Source organism: Austrofundulus limnaeus, unplaced genomic scaffold, assembly GCF_001266775.1.
Source record: "Austrofundulus limnaeus strain Quisiro unplaced genomic scaffold, Austrofundulus_limnaeus-1.0 Scaffold21, whole genome shotgun sequence".
NCBI classification, from domain to species: domain Eukaryota; kingdom Metazoa; phylum Chordata; class Actinopteri; order Cyprinodontiformes; family Rivulidae; genus Austrofundulus; species Austrofundulus limnaeus.
In genome coordinates this window covers 1,074,166-1,093,362 of record NW_013952423.1, presented here as the reverse complement: position 1 = coordinate 1,093,362, position 19,197 = coordinate 1,074,166, and the positions used below count along the sequence as shown (strand labels likewise).

General features: G+C 37.2%; 1 protein-coding gene across 8 annotated transcripts in view; it reads right to left on the bottom strand.

Moving 5' to 3' along the window:
• The window catches only part of cadm1a (cell adhesion molecule 1a), a 394,751-nt gene that overhangs the window by 88,475 nt on the left and 287,079 nt on the right, over nucleotides 1-19,197 (bottom strand). For all 8 annotated transcript variants that reach the window (XM_014003965.1, XM_014003966.1, XM_014003959.1 and 5 more), the window contains one exon: nucleotides 5,949-6,095. In XM_014003965.1, the coding sequence (XP_013859419.1) occupies nucleotides 5,949-6,095 (147 nt within the window). The remainder of the gene's footprint in view (nucleotides 1-5,948; nucleotides 6,096-19,197) is intronic.

Genomic DNA, 19,197 nt, shown 5'->3' with positions numbered 1-19,197 from the left:
GTATCAGAATGGTATACATTTATACATCTGTTACTTCTACAATTAAATTCACTCTATACTGAATATACATTTTTTAGGATAGTATTTTTTAACACGAACAAGCCAAAACAAAGTGGGAGAAATGACTTTCTACTTTTTAACTTTTTAAAAAAATGAAAGCAGTAGAAAGTGCTGGTAACTGTGTAAAAATGTTTGGAGTAAAAGTAAAAAGTAGGATGAAAAATAATTACTCAAGTAAAGTACAGATAGCCAAAATTTCTACTTTAGTACAGTAACAAAGTATTTGTACTTAGTTACTTTACAACTGTGGCCAGAGGTATATAACATACAGTACAAATATAAMGTAAAGGACCATCAAGATCAGGGACAAGTACGGAAGCATAATAATTACTTAAATACTATACCAAATTAAATGTACTTTGTTAATATACTTCTATGTAAACAGCTAATTTGAAAAGTTGTTCAGACAGGGTTGAATGAAACAAAGAGCAAACCAAAAAAAACAAACAAACAAACAAAAAAAAACCTAAAAAGTCTGATTTTATCGTGAATAAACTGAAAAAAATAGTCACATGGTAAGCATGAAAACTGCTTCATGCTCTCTGAAACATGCTTGCTTTCTACCTAAACTCTGATCAAATCCAGCAGTGTGGCTTCAGTCTGAAATAGCAGATGTGATATGTTGAAGGGAGCAATGTTGTTTGGAAGCTTCCTACTGGAGGTTATGTCATAATGAAGCTGTGCAGCTGCAGCTAAGATGCCTAGAAGGGATCACAGGAGATCAAGGAGACGCCGTCAAAGGAGAACAGGTTGCCCTTGACAGCTGGCGTTGTGGGAGTTGGCTCTCCGTCGGCACAGCGGCAGATAAATACCAAGTTTTGTTTGGCGTACGCATGAGGGTATTCTATAAACGTGTCCTTGTAAGGCACGCTTCACAATGCATTTGAAAAGTGGTGAGTGTGTTTGTGTGTGTGTGTGGGGTGGATTGAAAATGTACCCGGTGCTTCACCTCACCATAGTCTCTACTTGACAAGTTCATGGACGATTTGTTTGTGTTCAACTTTTGTAAAAAAAAAAAAAAAAGAAAAGATGAAAAAGAAAGAAAGAAGTCAAAACATTAAGACGTAATTGTGCACATCAGATAATAAAGATTGGGGAAAATCTATTTATCTATGAGGATTTAGTTAGTAATTATTTTAGAAATTACGAAAATACCAACAAACAACTTCCAAATGGTAGAGAAGCATCTTTAGCAAAACAGGCCATCATTATTTGTTTTTCTTCCTTTATACTCTGGTTTGCTGCTCTTTACCAGCAGCTGCTAAAAGCTTAGATGCTGGTAATTCCAATGCTTCTAATCTACTCAGATACTTTGTTAAACTATCTTAAACTAAAACCCTTGTGGTGAAGACTATAAAAAATAATTTTAGTTTAGGCTTTTGGTTGCAGGCACRAATTCTCTAGTGGCTACAATAAGGAAGCAGGAGTTTTTCAGGGTTTTTTGTGTGTTGGTCTAAATAAGGGCTGTCTCTTGTCTCTGGTGCTGTCTGAGGTGTTTGTGGACAGGATCTTGAGCTGTCATGGTGAGGACAGAGTCAGATTTGAGATCACCAGAGTTTCAACTATGTTTTGCATTTGATGTGGTTCTGTTGGTCTCTTCTTCCCTTTCTGACCTGATAACTTCTTACCCTGGATTTACACCGCACATGGCTCCAGTCTGCCACACACGTTGCCGCCATTCATTGCAAAGCACAGAGATGTTCTGAGAAGCATGAGCAGGGAATACTAGATTGTGCAATAAAGCCAGCGATTAATGTGGAAGTAAGACCAAATTAATTCATTCTGTGGAAGACGGACCAGAAACAACAGTAGAAACTGCATCGTTGTTATCTTTTATTTAATCCAAATTTCGAAATAAAACTTGAATGGTTTGTATGCATGCAAATGCTACACACTGAATGCTACCATCTGCTTCCCAAACGGAATGATACATTTGTACAGCATGTACAGTACAGCGGGTAAAATAAGTATTGAACACGTCAAAATTTTTCTCAGTAAATATATTACTAGAGGTGCTAATGACATGAAATTTTCACCAGATGTTGGTAACAACCCAAGTGATCCATACATACAAAGAAATCAAACATAAATGTCCAGAAATGAAGTTATTTGTAATAATGTGGAATGGCACAGGGAAAAAGTATTGAACACGCTTACTGAAATTTATCTAATACTTTGTACAAAAGCCTTTGTTGTCAATGACAGCTTCAAGAYGCCTCCTGTATGGAGAAACTAGTGGCATGCATTGCTCAGGTGTGATTTTGGCCCATTCTTCCACACAAACAGTCTTCAAATCTTGAAGGTTTCGTGGACCTCTTCTATGAACTCTGATCTTTAGTTCTTTCCATAGATTTTCTGTTGGATTCAGGTCAGGTGATTGGCTGGGCCATTCCAGCAGCTTTAGTTTCTTTCTCTGAAACCAACTGAGAGTTTCCTTGGCTTTGTGTTTGGGCTCATTGTCTTGCTGAAATGTCCAGCCACGTTTCATCTTCATCATCCTGGTAGATGGAAGCAGATTTTTATCAAGAATGTCTCTGTACATTTTTCCACTCATCCTTCCTTCAATTATTTGAAGTTTGCCAGTACCATATGCTGAAAAACAGCCCCACACCATGATGTTCCCACCTCCAAACTTCACTGTTGGTRTGGTGTTTTTGGGCTGATGTGCAGTGCCATTTGACCTCCAAACATGATTTGTATTCTGGCATCCAAACAGTTCAATGTTGGTCTCATCTGACCAGACTATATTCTCCCAGTATTTCACAGGCTTGTTTAAATATTGTGCAGCAAACTTTAAAGGAGCTTCAACATGCTGTTTCTTCAGCAGTGGAGTCTTGCGTGGTGAGCGTGCATACAGGCCATGGTGGTTCAGTGCATTACTTATTGTTTTCTTTGAAACAATCGTACCTGCTAATTCCAGGTCTTTCTGAAGCTCTCCACAAGTGGTCCTTGGCTCTTGGACAACTCTTCTGATAATTCTTTTCACTCCTCTGTCAGAAATCTTGTGAGGAGCACCTGGTCGTGGTCGGTTTATGGTGAAATRATGTTCTTTCCACTTCTGAATTATGGCCCCAACAGTGCTCACTGGAACCTTCAGAAGTTTAGACATTCTTCTGTAACCGATGCCATCATTATGCTTTGCAACAATAAGGTTGTGAAGGTCTCGAGAGAGCTCTTTACTTTTACCCATCATCAGATGGTTCTTGTGTGATACCTGGCCATCATTTGGGACTGAACCAGCTGATATTAAYTTGCACTGACAAGGGGCAGGCTTGCTTTCTAATTACTGAGAGAGTTCAGCTGGTGTCTTGGCTTTCCATGCCTTTTTACACCTCCCTTTCTTCATGTGTTCAACACTTTTTTTCCCTGTGCCATTCGACATTATTACAAATAACTTCATTTCTGGACATTTATGGTTTGATTTCTTTGTATGTATGGATCACTTGGGTTGTTACCRACATCTGGTGAAAATTTCATGTCATTAGCGCCTCTAGTAATATATTTACTGAGAAAAATGGTGACGTGTTCAATACTTATTTTACCCGCTGTATGTATAAATATAACCATCTATTTAATAATATAACTAGGATTTCGACTAAATGTAGTCCATCTTTTTTAAACTATTTTGAAATACAGATGTTGTGCTCGTTCCTTTTCCTGTTGTGATCTTTGTAGACTGACTTCTGTGCCACCCTGTGGAGGCAGTTTAAATGCTCTCATTGATTATAAATGGGTATGTTTTGACGGTGGAGGTCGTAGTGGAGCGGACGCAGTCTAAATTGGGGGTTGGGATCCCCGAGGAGCTGGAGAAGGACACTGAGGAAAGAAATGTCTGTTTATTTTACTAGACTTGTTCTCCACAAATGAAGAAGTGTTTGTAATGTGACGTTCACAAACGATTCAAACCTTTTGAACGTCTCCTTACAAAAAATGATAGGAGCCATATTGCGGGCAGTAAAGAGCCATTTGTAGTTTTTTTATTCCCAATATAATCTTTATTCCATCCTGAAAACAGTGAAACAACTGCTCCTGCTTTGCTTTTTCAAGAAATATGGGCAGAGCGGTTGAGTACAGCAGCTCAGAGGGGAAGGGGAGGAGATTTCAGCTTTACAAAATACATGGTTCCACCCACGTACCGTGATGATGTCATCATGTATTTCCCTACGTGATGACGTAACTCGTTCAAAATCGAACAGCTCTTTTGAACGGCTCTATGAAACAAACAGCTCCTCAAGATCCAGATCCCTTCAAAGAGCCATTTATCCCGTCACCAAATGTTAGAACATAAGAAAGATCAAGAAATGGATAAAACTTGGAAGTTGTGCTTGTATTTGTTGATACATTTTGGAATTAATTAATTACTCCAACACAGTTTTTTGTTATTATATAATGACCAGGACAGTGTGTCCTGAAATAAGGTCACTCTTTGCGCCATCTTTAGCGTTTTGTCACACTCAACTGGTTGGATGTAAAAACATCACTGTGCTGATTTGCACAAAGCAGATGTTTCTAGTTAAACTTTTATATCAAAACAAACAAAAAAAATGAACCAGGATGGAGCTAAATTGTTATTTAGATTTCCTGCTACATTAAAACCATGCTTCATAAATATTAATGTGAAGGCATGTGATCATTTCATAAACACTCTGTTTTTCTTTCTCTGATCCAACGCTGTGTTTTCCTTCAAATGTAAGAAAGTGCATCTTTGATTCGTGCCCGGTGTGTGGGAGGAAGGTTAGATAAACAGGCTCACACAGCGGGGGGAGGAACAGAAGCAGAACAATGAGCACAAGCTAAAATAGCTCTGTGTCACGGCTTTTTTTCCCCAGGTAAATGAGACTGAAGTAATGTAGTTCATGCTAGTCAGCTGACACAATTAACTCGTTCCTTTGATTAACCAGCCTAAACAACAAGCTTTGTTGTGTTTTTGCATTGATTGCACTGTTTCTAGAAGTGATTAAAACCGAAAMAACCTTGAGTTTTAGCATCAGGGTTGATGGCAAAACAAACTGAAACCTTCACACTTCTAACCCAGCCAGGTTTGGTTTACTGGAACGTTTGGTAAATTGTGGGCAGATTAAGTTTCTAACTATTCAGCAAACAAGTCATAATGTAATAAAGTTGCAGATATGTTTAGTGGGAACGTTGCTTATGCAGATTACTTGTGTGTGAACAACAGAATATGCTGGAAGCAAAAATAAACAATAAGCACCACATCTATATACTTTTCCCATTTCAGGCTTAAAACAACACTACTGATTCATCCTGCATTGGGTATCAGGAGGTAAACATTCTGCACAGGGGGGCGGGGGGTGTCAGAAAACAATTTAAAAAGCCTGAATCCAAACAAAAAGCAACATGTCCTGCTAAACCTGGCTAATTAGAGCCGTGACACAATAATTGAGCAGGATAAGAATAAACACACAGCAGGTCATTAAATGTTTAGGGATATGAGTTGCTCCTATTAAAGTTAACTTGTTGAGAACTGAACATGCTTGTCAGGTTGTGTAAACCTCACTCTGTTAATTTGCCTGCAAACCTGTAGGCTGACATTAACACAGCTTCTTGAACATGCAAATGAATAGTAGGATGATAATGAGCAGCTTTAAAATGGGAACATTTGCTTTGCTCTTATGGTGCATTTAGTTATATTTGTCTGTATACACCAGATCCATAATGACTTGTTGGTTTATTCCTTCTTTYTACAAATTTGTAAGAAATTTAATTTTTTTAGTGCAAACAAATGGCAAAATATTGTGCCTCAGCTTTGAGATGGTAAAGGACACGGACAAGCACACGTAGCACAAGAAACATTATCGCCCATCAACCTCTCTGCTGTAGCGGGCGATGATGAAGACATCGCAGACAGGAAGTTCTATCACACTTACGTCTCATGTCTCTGAAGTAAATAGTCTGTCTGTTGGGGTTGAGCAGCTGGATAACAGAGTCATCATTGTTCTTCACCCGACAGCTGATGATCGCCGTCTCTCCCTCCACCACGGCCACGTTGTCTGTCACCAAGTTTTGACTCACCACTGGAGGACGGGAAAGAGAGAAAAAGACAAAAGATGCTTAGAGCGCTGCTGGGAATTTAACCATGAAGTGAGAAAAATAAGATAAAATGAAAAACCAAACATGTTTAGACAGATTTAAAAGCTTTTTCTTAACTAAATCAAATCATAAACCAAACATGCTTAATTATTTTAGAACCCTTAATGTGGGGTTTTGTGAAACAATGTCTGTGTCCAAAATTCAGGGGCTGGGTCCTTCAAAGGACCCGGCCTACCCGATATAGGTGGTCCGGGTTATTTACAAGCAGTGACAGTAAAAGCTACAGCAGTTAGCTAAAGCACCTCCWGTGCAAATGTGAGTGAGGTACAACCAGCAGGGGTCATACAGCATTTTTGCCAGAATAATTATGTCTTGCCAAACAAACAGCTATGCAAATGTTTACAAAATGACGCTTGCGTAAACCACTAGGAATATTTTGGTCATTGCAGGTATCTCACTGAGCTGTGGGAGTCACAAGACATTTATGAGACTCAATTTTTATGTTGTATACCCACTGCATGTAGCACAGTGAGGTTCCACCTTAAACCAGCAGCAAACCACTTTGGTTTTGGCTCAGTTCAGACTTATCAGTCTGGTTAAAATTCATTTTAATTTATTCAAACAGGTATTATTACTCTGTTGTAAAACACCTGAACTGTAACAGGTATGCATGTTAAAAGTGACTGCCCAAAGTCTCCATGGGTATCCTTGGTAAACAAAATTGAAAATAAAATCTTTGGAAAAGCTCTGGGTTGAGGAAAAATTGGTCCGAGCCACCATCAGTCACCAAGTGTCTCTTAGATTGCTGTATTTGCTTGTTTTTCCAAACGCTATCTCTGCCCGCGGAATGAAACATGGAGTTTTTCCAGCTGTGTGTTGTTAAGATTTGAAAAACTACAGTAATAACATTTCTGACTTCACTTTGGGGTAACATCTATTGTTGTAGCCGATGGTAAGCCTTTAGCGGCTTTGGCTCATTTTAAATGATGAGTACAAACCCAACACTGGGCAGCTTGCCAGCAGTGGCTGCTGGTCATGTTGGTCCCCAATGTCGGGTTTCCATGTGGTGAGATGCACACTCACACACGCAAACACAGAATCTTCTAGGCTAAATAAATTTATGGATGACCAAGGAGTCGAAGGAGGAAATCAGTTAATTCTATTTGAAATGTTTATGTTACTATTGTGTCAAAGTAGAGGGAAAAACACATCAAACTACTAAATTGGCTAAAAAAAGTTCACGATGATCTGAAAGGACACACACTGTGGATGTCACCATTCCCCCCAGCAGCTTGTCAGCATTTATAAATAAAATGCTCAGCAGTGATCCAACTTATAAATTATGAAGCGGCATAGCGACTAACCAAAACATATCCAATTACAAACACTGTTATATTTACACAACTAGATTTCTAATTGCACCCAGTGAACTCTGAGCTGGGTTCTTATTAAAAAAAGGCCAGTGATATGGGCAGAGTATTTTATCAGGCATCCAATTTAGTGAACTTCATAATTATTATTTTAAAAAGAACATCCTCTTGAATAATTTAATAAAACATGCAGTTTAGAGAACACATTTATTAAAAATAAACAGTTTAGTAAGAAAACCTGCAAGTTTTGGTGTGTTTACAGAGTGAATCAGTTTAATAAAGAGGCAACAGCAGATACAAACTTCAGTTTATTTTCATGGCAAATTTCACAAAACCTCCAGTCCATTACAGACAATAAGCAAACACTTTTGAAACCTAATTGCACCCTCAACATGGCCAATTTGCCTAAGAATCTCCAAGAGTTTTCCACTGTAGCCTGTGTATTTAAACGACAACCCGTCTGAAAATGTTCAAGAGGACTGACAACTCTCAGTCAGCAACGGCTGCCGTATAAAAAGCCCAACGAAACCAAGCGTCCACACTGATCTGCACAGACTCAACTGATAAACTGAAACCCATCTGAAAGTGAACAGCCAACCTCACTTATAACTGAGACTTTTGATGCAATCAAGCATCGCGCAAACTGGCAACCCAGCTCCATGATTGATGTTTCTTATCAACTGCTTTCAAACCGTCATCACACACACAAACACACACTATTTTGGATTTCTATCCTTACTAGGACTATGTATCAACTTACGTTCATTTCTACAGCTTACCCCTGCCCTTACCCTAAACCTAACCCCCCACAGTACATAACTGACCCTTCTGAACCTAATCCAGGACTGGGATTTGGTTCTCAAAAGGACTACTATTCCTGACACGGTGCCAGAAAAGGTCCTAAAAAGGTGCCAAATGTATTACCATACATTGGCCAGAAAATCTTCAGAAGGTCACCCTCCCACCAGCTTCTCAATCCAGAGCGTGATGGCAACATTTCTTAAAATAGTGAGCTCTGCAGCGTCCCTGATGCATTCATTAGCAAGTGTGCATTTGACAGAGAAAAAGCACACAAACTGCTATACGAATGCATGGATTTCACTTGCACCAGTAAGTGCTTTGAATGGTAAACAAGACTATAAAAACACAAATGCAGCCTGTTTAACACGAGGCGAGCTGCAGAAACACTTTTAAAGACGACAAAGCGGAACATCATTACGATCCAAACCAGCGATCGTCTGTTCAGACGTCTTCCATCCATCTGTGACGCTACAGAATCAAAGCTTTTATCTCAACGCTGCGCTGAAAACATCAATACTCACTGAATGATTGAAGGTCATGCGCAACAACTGTAGGTGTATTATCGGATATTGACACTACTTATATGAGCAAAAGCACATTAACTGGTAAACAGATTTTTATACACCACTATTTACTTTAACACCTCTCTTATTATTAACATCTAAGCCAATTATACAGCAGATTTTCTGAACTGATGCATCGTTGTGTACTCATGCCATGTTTGACATAAATGAAGACTTTGCAAGCCTTCGTTTTGATGCTGAAAAGCAAGAAAAGGCTTGCTTTTCTTCCACCATGACCTGCTGTATTAGATAAAACAATAATCCTCATATGTCTGATCAGCCAATTTTCAGCCTGACAGTATGCAATCTGAGACCAATATCGTATACACACTCTGGGTCGTTGATGTTAAGTAGATGGGATTGCGAGCCAATTCAGTCTCTGCGGCCCAATACTGCTTTTGATTAGTTTTAATTTAATTTAATAAGGGATCACATTGCAGCAGCATCCCACCTAATAAACATGACAGCAATCATAAACAGGTGGACCCGAATGAGGCTACAACTTACTGAAGTGGGGTGTGGGGAGGGAGGAGGTTGTCAAATATTACTTTATAATTAGAGAGTTTAATGAAATGATGCTGGTTCATGTTAATACATCACAGTAAACAGACAAGTAAAGGAGGATAAGGAAATGCAATCCAGCTGTTGGTCCTGCAGAGCACAACAACAAAAAAAAAAAAAAAAACAATTCTGCTTTTCTTTTCAATGGAAAAAAACCTTTATATCTTTTGTAATCCCACGTTATTATTTATTTTATATGGTAATGATACAAGTCCAGTAGTCCTTAAAGGAATGCATATTGCTCACCACCTTTCATGCTTTAGAATAAAATCTGTTGAGATTAGGGGAGCAACAATACATGTATCTGTATCGAACCTTTAAATATAGTGCTTTAGGTTCCACACACACTATGTATGGAACAAAACAGATGATTAATATTTATTTTATCAGCTTGTTTTCTGGATATACTCTGTGTTGAAGGCTCAGTAAATCTGTGTTCGACTACTCTGCCTAGGCTGAATTGTGGAGCGCAGATCCACTGAGATACCTGCTGTTTCAGCAACATTTAATTTAAAAACTGAACTTTTGAGGTTAAACAAATGTTCATAATTCATTTCAATAATATACAATTTAAGAAGAGTGTGGACATTTCTATTTTTGCTTTGAAAAAATATTGAACTGGGGAACTAAAGTWTCAAACTGAACCAAATTGTAAATTTTCTGTATCATTGCTCCTCTAGTTGAGATTTACTTGTAGCTATTTCACTCAAACCTAAGGTAGCTTGTGTGATCTATTAGTGCTTTGAGTATGTACTGTGAATGACTGTCAGCTACTACCACACCAGAATTTAGATCAACGAGTGTAAAATTGATTAGCTGTCAATTTAGGAGTGTGGGGTTTTGTCAAGTTCATGAAAAGAGGGACAATAAGTCCTTGTATGCTGGACTTGAGCTGAAAAGACATCTAAGTTTTGTATGTTTGTATATGTCTAGTTTGGGAGTCAAATCAGCATTTAGTTGTGGTTTTTCAGGAACATACAGGGGATTATAAAACATAGAAAATTAGACACATGCCTTTTATAAAAGCTTCTTATCTGCGTGTCTAAGTTGTCAAACACGTCCAACTATCCCTGCCGTTTAGTAAGACAAGCAGGATGGGGCGGGAAGAGAGAAACTGCACCGTCTGATGCTGACAGATAAGGATGGACAGCTTAACAAATGAGATTCAGATCAGTGTGCCTTGGTGGCCCGTACACAGCCCCCCCCCCCCCCCCCGACTAAATGAACCTCAGTGTCTTTGATATTCATGACGGAACCTTGCTTTTCAAAGATGCTCAGAGGTGGGTGGCAGCGTGGGCTCCTGGTTATGATAATATGCTTACGTACAACAAAATGCATTTCAAGGCACCCACTGAAGGTTACAAGGCAGCAGCGGGGTGCCGCAAGGTGTCTGCTGAGCTGCGTCTCCAGCCAGCGGAGGAGGTAGGAAGGACTTCAAATGAGGCTGCCTCTGCTGTTGTTTAATTGTTCTTGTTGTGCAAAATAAACACGTCTGACATGCTGGGAGGGTGGGGGGTGGAGGGTGGAGGGGCTTTACACTAATTAATGGCCAACAACACCATGTGCTGTGGCCGCCCAGGACGCTGTCAGGGAAGCTTCAGAAAAAAAMGTACGGCTGCTCTCAGAGGGGGCAAGGGTTGTTTAAATCTGCAACATCAAAATGAATATTACCGGAAATGAAGCTTTCTGCTGGGAGGAATCTGTAACCTGTCTTTATGCGACTATAGATCAGTTTTAAAGGGGACACATCCATATTTTTAGCTGTTAAGCACATTTCATTTTGTACTTGGAGGCTAGAAGTGCAAAAAAGTTGAATTTAGCTCATTAGCTGTTTGTTTCAAAGACTATTTGCAGTTTAATTTGGATTTAATTTCAGTTTTCTTATGATCACATGCAATAATGTGAGAAATACATGTGACTAAGCTAAGCTTACTGTATTTATTCATGTAAAATATGACTGAGTACATGACTACCCTCAGTTTTTGAGCTTAAAACGTATAAAATTTAAACAATTTATCTCTCGTGACAATATTTCAGACATGTATGAGAAAATATTGMAACTTATTTGTACATTTAAAAAARGTCTGTCAAAATTTACTCTTGTGCATAACAACCCCCACGCACAAAAAAAAACTATGGGTGATTTTTGGGGTTTAATTTCTCATATATGCATAAATAGTTTGTTTTATGAGTCATTGTTTTAACTTTCCATGGGAACTTGTGCATCCTGTTGACATAACAGGGTGACATTTTCAGGTGTGAGCCRTGAGATGTGCACTGGAGCTGGAACAGGAAGCACAGATGGACATTGTGATAAAAAAGTGAATAATCAACTACCAGTAACTGGTTRATCCACAAAATAATAAACAGATTAGTCAACCATGAAAATAATTGTTAAGTCCCCCAATGAACACAAACACATAAGTGTTTAAAAGTAATAAGTAATAAACTAGATTCAGTTTAATCCCTTTTTGTTTTAGGTAAATTACTAAAAGTTGTTTTGCCAGATCAATCTGCGTCAGAGAAATTGCTGCAAATTCTCTTCCRACGACTACAAACTTAAATCTTTACCTGTTTTTATGTTGCAAATGCAAACACCAATACATTCCCGTCCCGAGCTAAAACCATATCAGAAGCAGCAGCTGCAGCAACCACAGCCAGAGAGAGCAGTTAGGAGCTTGTCTCATAGCCAGTTGCTGCAAATTTGGCAAAAATCTGGATTTTGAGTAATGGGAATAAATGTCGAACGTCACGTCATCCATCTTTACTGAGATGTCCTCAGCTCGTTTCCCTAACCCTGCAGCAGCAGCGGCTATAATTTACACTTTTACTGTTCTGTTAAGAAACTTTGTTGGACTCTGGTGTCCATGTTGATAGTTATTGTGATATATATCTCTCCATACATAAATGTAGCAATCACAGCAAAAACTCTGGAGCAGGACAATCAAACAACGCAGCAACAGGACGCACAAAGGATCCGAAACACAAATCTCAGCACAGCACGTCTAGTGCTTTTATTTTAATGTACTTTACGACAATAAAAATTCATTGTGAGCCACCATCAGCCTTAAATAGCCAAATTCAAAACGATTGGGTTAAAATATCTAACTGAATCCTTTAAATTTGATCCAGTGGGGTTTAGATTTTAGCCTTTGGCCAATCGCATCAAAAAAAAAAACATTTCTAGATTCAAATTGTCAGTCAAGAGCACTCTACAGCGAGCTGTACAAAGCTGGCCTCAGGCCCAAAGCTCCTAAAACTGCACTGAAAAATTCAAAACATGTTTTGTTTCCCTAAATGAGCAACTGCTTTCCATCTGATTCAGTCAGAAATGTATGCAGGACGAGGTAGGTCATACTGACTGAACTGACCGTTTTCAGCTGGAAATTAAACCCTTCGTGGCGAAAATATTGAGCCACAATGACACACAATCCTGGACAATTTCATTGATTATCCTGCTTTGAGGTGTAGGTTCTGTTCTGTTCACATTACAACACTTTAAATAGGCTCAATGAGTTTATTAGAGAACAATCTATTCAAGGGATCCACGATTAGTTGTAACATTAGACTTTATTTGATAAACATACTGTATATTTTAACTGTAAAATAACGACTGTAAAATATTGTAGGATGTTTGTTTAGTTTTTATCATTTTTAAACTAAATGTGTAAAAATATATTTCACGGACGGGGCCATTTTATTTACACGCAAAGCATTCTGGGTAAATGATGACGTGGATAAGTCCTCTGTCCGAGGCTGCTAGCGAGCTATATCCACCCTGAAGGTTAATCTTGGACAATATCTGAYGATCGACTCTTTTAAATGAAACCAGAGAGCGTTGACAGAGAGGAGAAGGTAGAAATGACTCAGCCTGGAACTGAAAATATGGATGGAGGACAACAGAGCTGCTTCATGGAAGAACAACTTCAGCTTTATTTACAGTCTTTATTTTACAGTTAAAATAAATGTTTATCAAATAAAGTCTAATGTTACAACTAATCATGGATCCCTTTAATGTATTTCCTATTCATACTTTCTTTCTGGTGGCGATATAAGAAATGTGATTAGATTTACTGTTGCGCACTCAATCATGCTGTCACAACCAGAAACATGATGCAATCGTGTACAGTAATCGTTTTATCACATATGTAACTGTTGTGTCAGACTGCAGAGATTATAATCCCAACAACCAATCAAAAAAGATTTTAATTTCTTTCCAACATTTCAGAGGACATGCGAGTCTTTGTGCGTGCTCAGTGAATGGCGCACAATCATTTTCTCCTTTTCTTTTTCCATTGCTGGTGCTCCTGCTGATAAGATGACAAATCTTTGTGTGTTGGGCCAGAACACATGTACACAACAGATTGAAACTCCTGCAGAGGCACGACGCATCTGCGTTCATCAAATGAATCAGTGACAATGGGGGGACGCATCATGTTTTCTAAGGAAATATTTCACCATAAACCCTTGGTGTTTAAAAGAAAAGGGCCAAAGAGACACTCAAAACTAGGAAATGGGACTCAGCCTAAATGTTTTATACAATTTGTTTGAATTTGTTGTTTTCTTCATGAAGCCAAATTAGTATAAGATTAAAATGTAATTACATTTCTTAGTGTTTTTTAGATCTGCTTATTTTCCCATCTGAAGCCCCAAGTATCATAAAACCTTCTGTTTGGCTTAAACTAATACGAAAGCAGAAAACACAGTGATTTATTTTAGGTCAACATGACGGACACATGCACTGCTAAAATACCAATATGTTTGATTTTTGAGTCAAATTCATGTTAAATTCAAAAACTTTTTCAGCTCACAACTCTCAAAGTATTTAAACTTAAAGATAAACCATTTTCAAGCACTAATTCTACACTCTATAAACCATTATGAGGCTCTTGTTACCATAAGAGTGACTATAAATGACTTTAATGGCCATCTTCCAAGCAACTTCTCAGTGATGGGAAAGTAGAAAATGCTTTTGTCCTCCACGCTCCCAATGCCAGCAAGTCAAACTTGACGAGCCAGAAAACAAGTGAAGAAACAGTTGGGCTGCACAGCTCCACTCAGTAAGGAGAAGAAAAGCAATCAACTGAGAAATTAGTCCTAAATCTTTTGGTTTCTTCCAGCTAAATATTGCTAACTATGCATGAATCACAACAGATGTCAACACAATAGTTGCATTTCGCTGGTATTTCATTATCTAAATAAGTCTGATTCTTTTAATAGGAGTTTAAAAAGTTTTACCAAAAGAATTCAGCTTTTCAGATTCGTTTCAGAGAAGCAGAGAGCTGAATTTGGGGCAACGTTTTCAGTGAATGCTGTGTAAGCGCGCTGAGTGACAGCAGGAAGCAGCAGGGAAAAAGGTCAAGATCCTTGTTCAGCCGGACCATATCTAACGCTGAAATCCCTCTTGGCCGGGATTTGAAGGAGGCAGTTCAGTTAATCTGTGTGTCGACTGTGGCCGTGCAGAGGGAAGTTCAAAGACACGACATGCAGTTTAAGGGGAGATGATCTTATTGGTCAGTTTGCTGTTCAGACGGTGCAGAGCTGCAGCTTCATGGTAACAATATGAAATGGTCTCAGCTGCTTTGTATACTCTCCATCAGATTTGATTTTTACAAAACCCACTTGTTTAAGATTTATACGTTTAATTGACTAAAAGCAGAATCATTAACTAATGTCTATTTTCTTTGTTGGCAACATTTTGCATACTTTTTTTTTCGCGTATGAGCTCTACAAAGCAGTATAATAACACATATTTAGCCTCKAACATGAATGTTTCATATTTTGAACTAAAATCAAAAAAGCTAAAGTTGATGAAACTCAAACCTAAATGAAGCAAAGTCAATCTTAACAAGCAATAAAGAGGCAAAGAAATATTTTCACGTTGACATGGGATTTGTTATTTGTTATTTGTGCAAGATTTAAAGTTTTTTTTAGATAAATACCAAACCAAACCCAGAAATGGATCATTACAGGTTTTTAGTATTTTGCTTAAGTAAAAAAAAGCTGAAATTTCTATGTAATAATTGAAAATGTGTAAATATTCTTGTCTAATCAAAGTCGCTATAAATTTCCATTTTAAATTTAAAAAAATTTATTTCATTCATTCATAAAACCAAATAATCTATATAGTAGAAATATAAATAAACAAATCAAGCTATGAAAGAAAAGGGTGCAGAGTGAAGAAAAACCCATATTTTATCTGCCTTATTTAAATAAAACCTTTAACAGACTCAAGCTTCAATAATCTGATTATTTACAAAAAAATGTTGCTAAAGTTTTACAAAGAAAAATGAAAAAAAAATCATCTTCTCAACAGGGATAATGATAAAAAATATTTTTTCAGCTCTTACTGACACAGCAAACAGATGTTTAAAACACTGTATCAGTAGCTTTATCTTTAATTATCCATCAAATTTAATTTAAATACTCTTCAGTGTCATTCTGGCTTCATACAACCCATTGAAGCTGACTGAACATGAATTGAGACATTTTCTGTACCATTTAAATAAAAAAAAATATTTTCCACAAGCAGGTTGAGATAATTTTCACTCTAACCCTTAAAACATTTGTTAAATAAGCATAACATGACTTATAGCTGGTTTGAATAAAAGTTGCATAACTCCGAACTTAAAACAGGTTGAAAAAGTAACACAAGCTGACGCGTTCCTTACATCATAAGAGTGTAATAACACACACAAATCACCTCGTGTATTCTATTCTCAGATGTTATATTTGACAGCAGACTCGTCACTTTAAAAGCTGCCTGAGTGGTTTGAGAGGCTGACAGTGCATCATTTAACCATGTAATCCACAAAAGACTAAAGTCAAAGCTGAAGACAGCAGAAAGAACGTTTGAGAATCACTCATCTGTAAAGTGATGCATCTGAGTGAATTGTTAAAAACTGCTGTGCTTCAAAGAGCTGAAAAAAGTATGTTTTTATTTTATTTTACAAAACTCTGTACAGATATGAAACAGATCAGTGTGTGCCAAACATGCATGTGGAATGAAATCCTAAATATATGATCAACACTGCCACCATAATAACTCGGTAAACCTCCCACCTACTCGCTCACACAGTTACACAATCCACCACTGGCACTTAGTGAAAAACTGGATTTGTGACACATTATTAAAGAACCGGGTGCAAAAAGCTTTGCGGGGGGTTACATGCTCTGCAGAAAGTGTCTAAGCAGCTTTTACACTTCCACTACTACAGCACACCAAAAAAGAAAAAAATATATATATTTTTTCCTTTTTCCACACCTGTGTCAGTTTTTCCATCCTGGTTTGTTGTAACATTTTATTTACTTTGTCAGCAGAGTTTCCAGCTTTAACCCCATCACAGTCAGGTTAAACATGGATGTAAACTCGTTCCATAGATCTGCTGCATTCATATTATTTTGTGAGATAACATGGATAGCTGCTCCGCCTGCAGTCAGCACGTCGTTGGGATTAGAACAGGAGAGCTAAATGCAAATGAGAGTCTTTGGGAAAACAAGTAGGCTAAATGAGTGATTATTAATGAATAAGCAACAGCTGTTACAAAATTCCTCTCAGTGTCGTTTTAGAGATGAACACAGATTTTCTGAATGGATCAACATGGGTTTCATAAAGCAAACAATTCAGATTGACAGGACCTCCCTGCTTTAACTCAGAATGTGTAATGTCTGAAACAGCCCTGATTATGTGAAATATTGGATAAAGTTAGGTTATTTGTACAAGTCAGTTTTGAGCAGCAGAGAGTTTGAGTGCTCATCATCGCTGGTCAGTACATTATATATATATATATATATACAGTTTATATTCTGCACAATTTGTCACAATCAAACTTCTGCTTACACCACACTACTGTATTTTAACAATAATGTATCACTTTAGCATGTGTTTTTTTGTCTTATTTAGCTTTTTCAGCTTGATAAAAGCTTTTAACTGCAGTTTTGCTAAATAGCTAATGTTAGAAATTGGTTTGTTAGTTAACTGTTGGCTACATTTAATTTTTAACAACTATTTAAATTCATTTAACTTTTTAGTTGGCAGCATTAATAAGCTTAATAGGTTAAGCTTTAATTTTTCTTAGCTATAGTTTGCTATTTTGAGCTTTTAGCTTTAGTGGGGCTAACTGTAGCATTTAGCTATGGTGTTGCTTTTTAACGTTTTGCTACTTTTAAGGTTTAGCTACTTGCAAATTTACAATTTTATCTACAGTTTTGTTAAGCATAGCTTTCAGCTACAGTTTGCTAACTTTAGCTTTTAGCTAATGTTCTTCATGGTCTGGTTTGCTTGTTTTAAGTTTAACAGCTCAGTCAATAATTTATCCATTTAACTCTCATGCTGCATTTTTTGCAGAAAAAAAACCACACTCTCTCTCTCTAGTTTGGTTTAATGTAATACAAGCGGTCCTTAAACTTATCCTAAATGTAAACTGGAGCTAAAAAATAAAAAATAAATTTAAAAAAACAAAAAAATTTAATTGAAACCAGCATAATTGGTTTTTTCTCTGTTTTCAACATTTATTTTCATAATATTTGCTTGTATTTTTTATTTGTGTTATAAATTTCTCATTAGTATTTTTGATCCTAAAAAAATACAAATCTATGAGATACATGTCTGTGGTTTTTAACAAAAATTAACAACACTGGGAACATGAATTTCACAACAAGTTGATGGTTCCAAGAGTCTTCAAAAACACACACATCCCAAATATATCACCTTCAAAAGACCATAAACACTAATATCAAATTCCAGGACCCACTGTAGCCATGATGAGGTGTAAAATGGTCAATAAAGTGGAAGATCATCACCACTTTTATTGATTTAGAGAAGGAAGATTTATATTAGCTGTTCCGCTGAGTTGATTTTAATTACAGTAAATCTGTCATCAATTCCAACTAAATTATATGGTACAAGTGCTGATGATGCAGCGAGCTTCATCATCACTTGCACCTTGTAATTTAGAGCTGATAAACTCCTGTTATTCACCCTGGTATAGTTTCCATAGATTTCACACTAACGCTCCCTCAGCTGCATTTTCAGGCTCATTTACATTCTCTTCCCGTCACCAAAGGCCACCTAATATCAAGAGCACATCAAATACTTGTTTGAAATGCAGTGGGCACAAAAGCAGCTCAAAAAAGCTTTGCAATAAAAGTCTCCTGATACATTAGAAGAAAAAAGGTTTTGATCATGTTTTTAATAATACTTAGGGGGAAGCTTCCTCAAAAACTTCAAACACAACCTCAGCATTTAATTTKTACTGTTAAACATTTGCTAGAGTTACGTTTTATTTAAATATTAAAATGGTACAATTTAGACCTTTTCATATATAAACAAGGTTAATTAATCATTAAAACATCAGCCTAACAGTCAATTATGTACATATTTACTGACTAAATTCATTTTATTTTAAAGTCAGCCAAAGGGGGCTGGAAACTGTTCAAGTACTATCTGACTGTGGGCGGGAGGCAGGGAACCAGATAACACACATGTTTTTGGACTGTGGGAGGGAAAATGAAACAGCACAGACATATTTAGAATAAACAGCAGGTTCAAACATAGAAACTTGTTGCCTCGAGCTAAAATGGATGACTCTGCACCAACCAGTTGGGATAAAAAGTTGGGACAGAATGCAAGTTGGGGACATGTTTATTCATTTAATATAATAATATATGATTTATTTATATTCATACTTGTGATAATATTTGGCAAAATGATAGTTAAATTAGAACTCTTTCTGTTTTGGTTTATTTACATCTTATTCCATTATTATTATAATAGATATCATTATTATCAT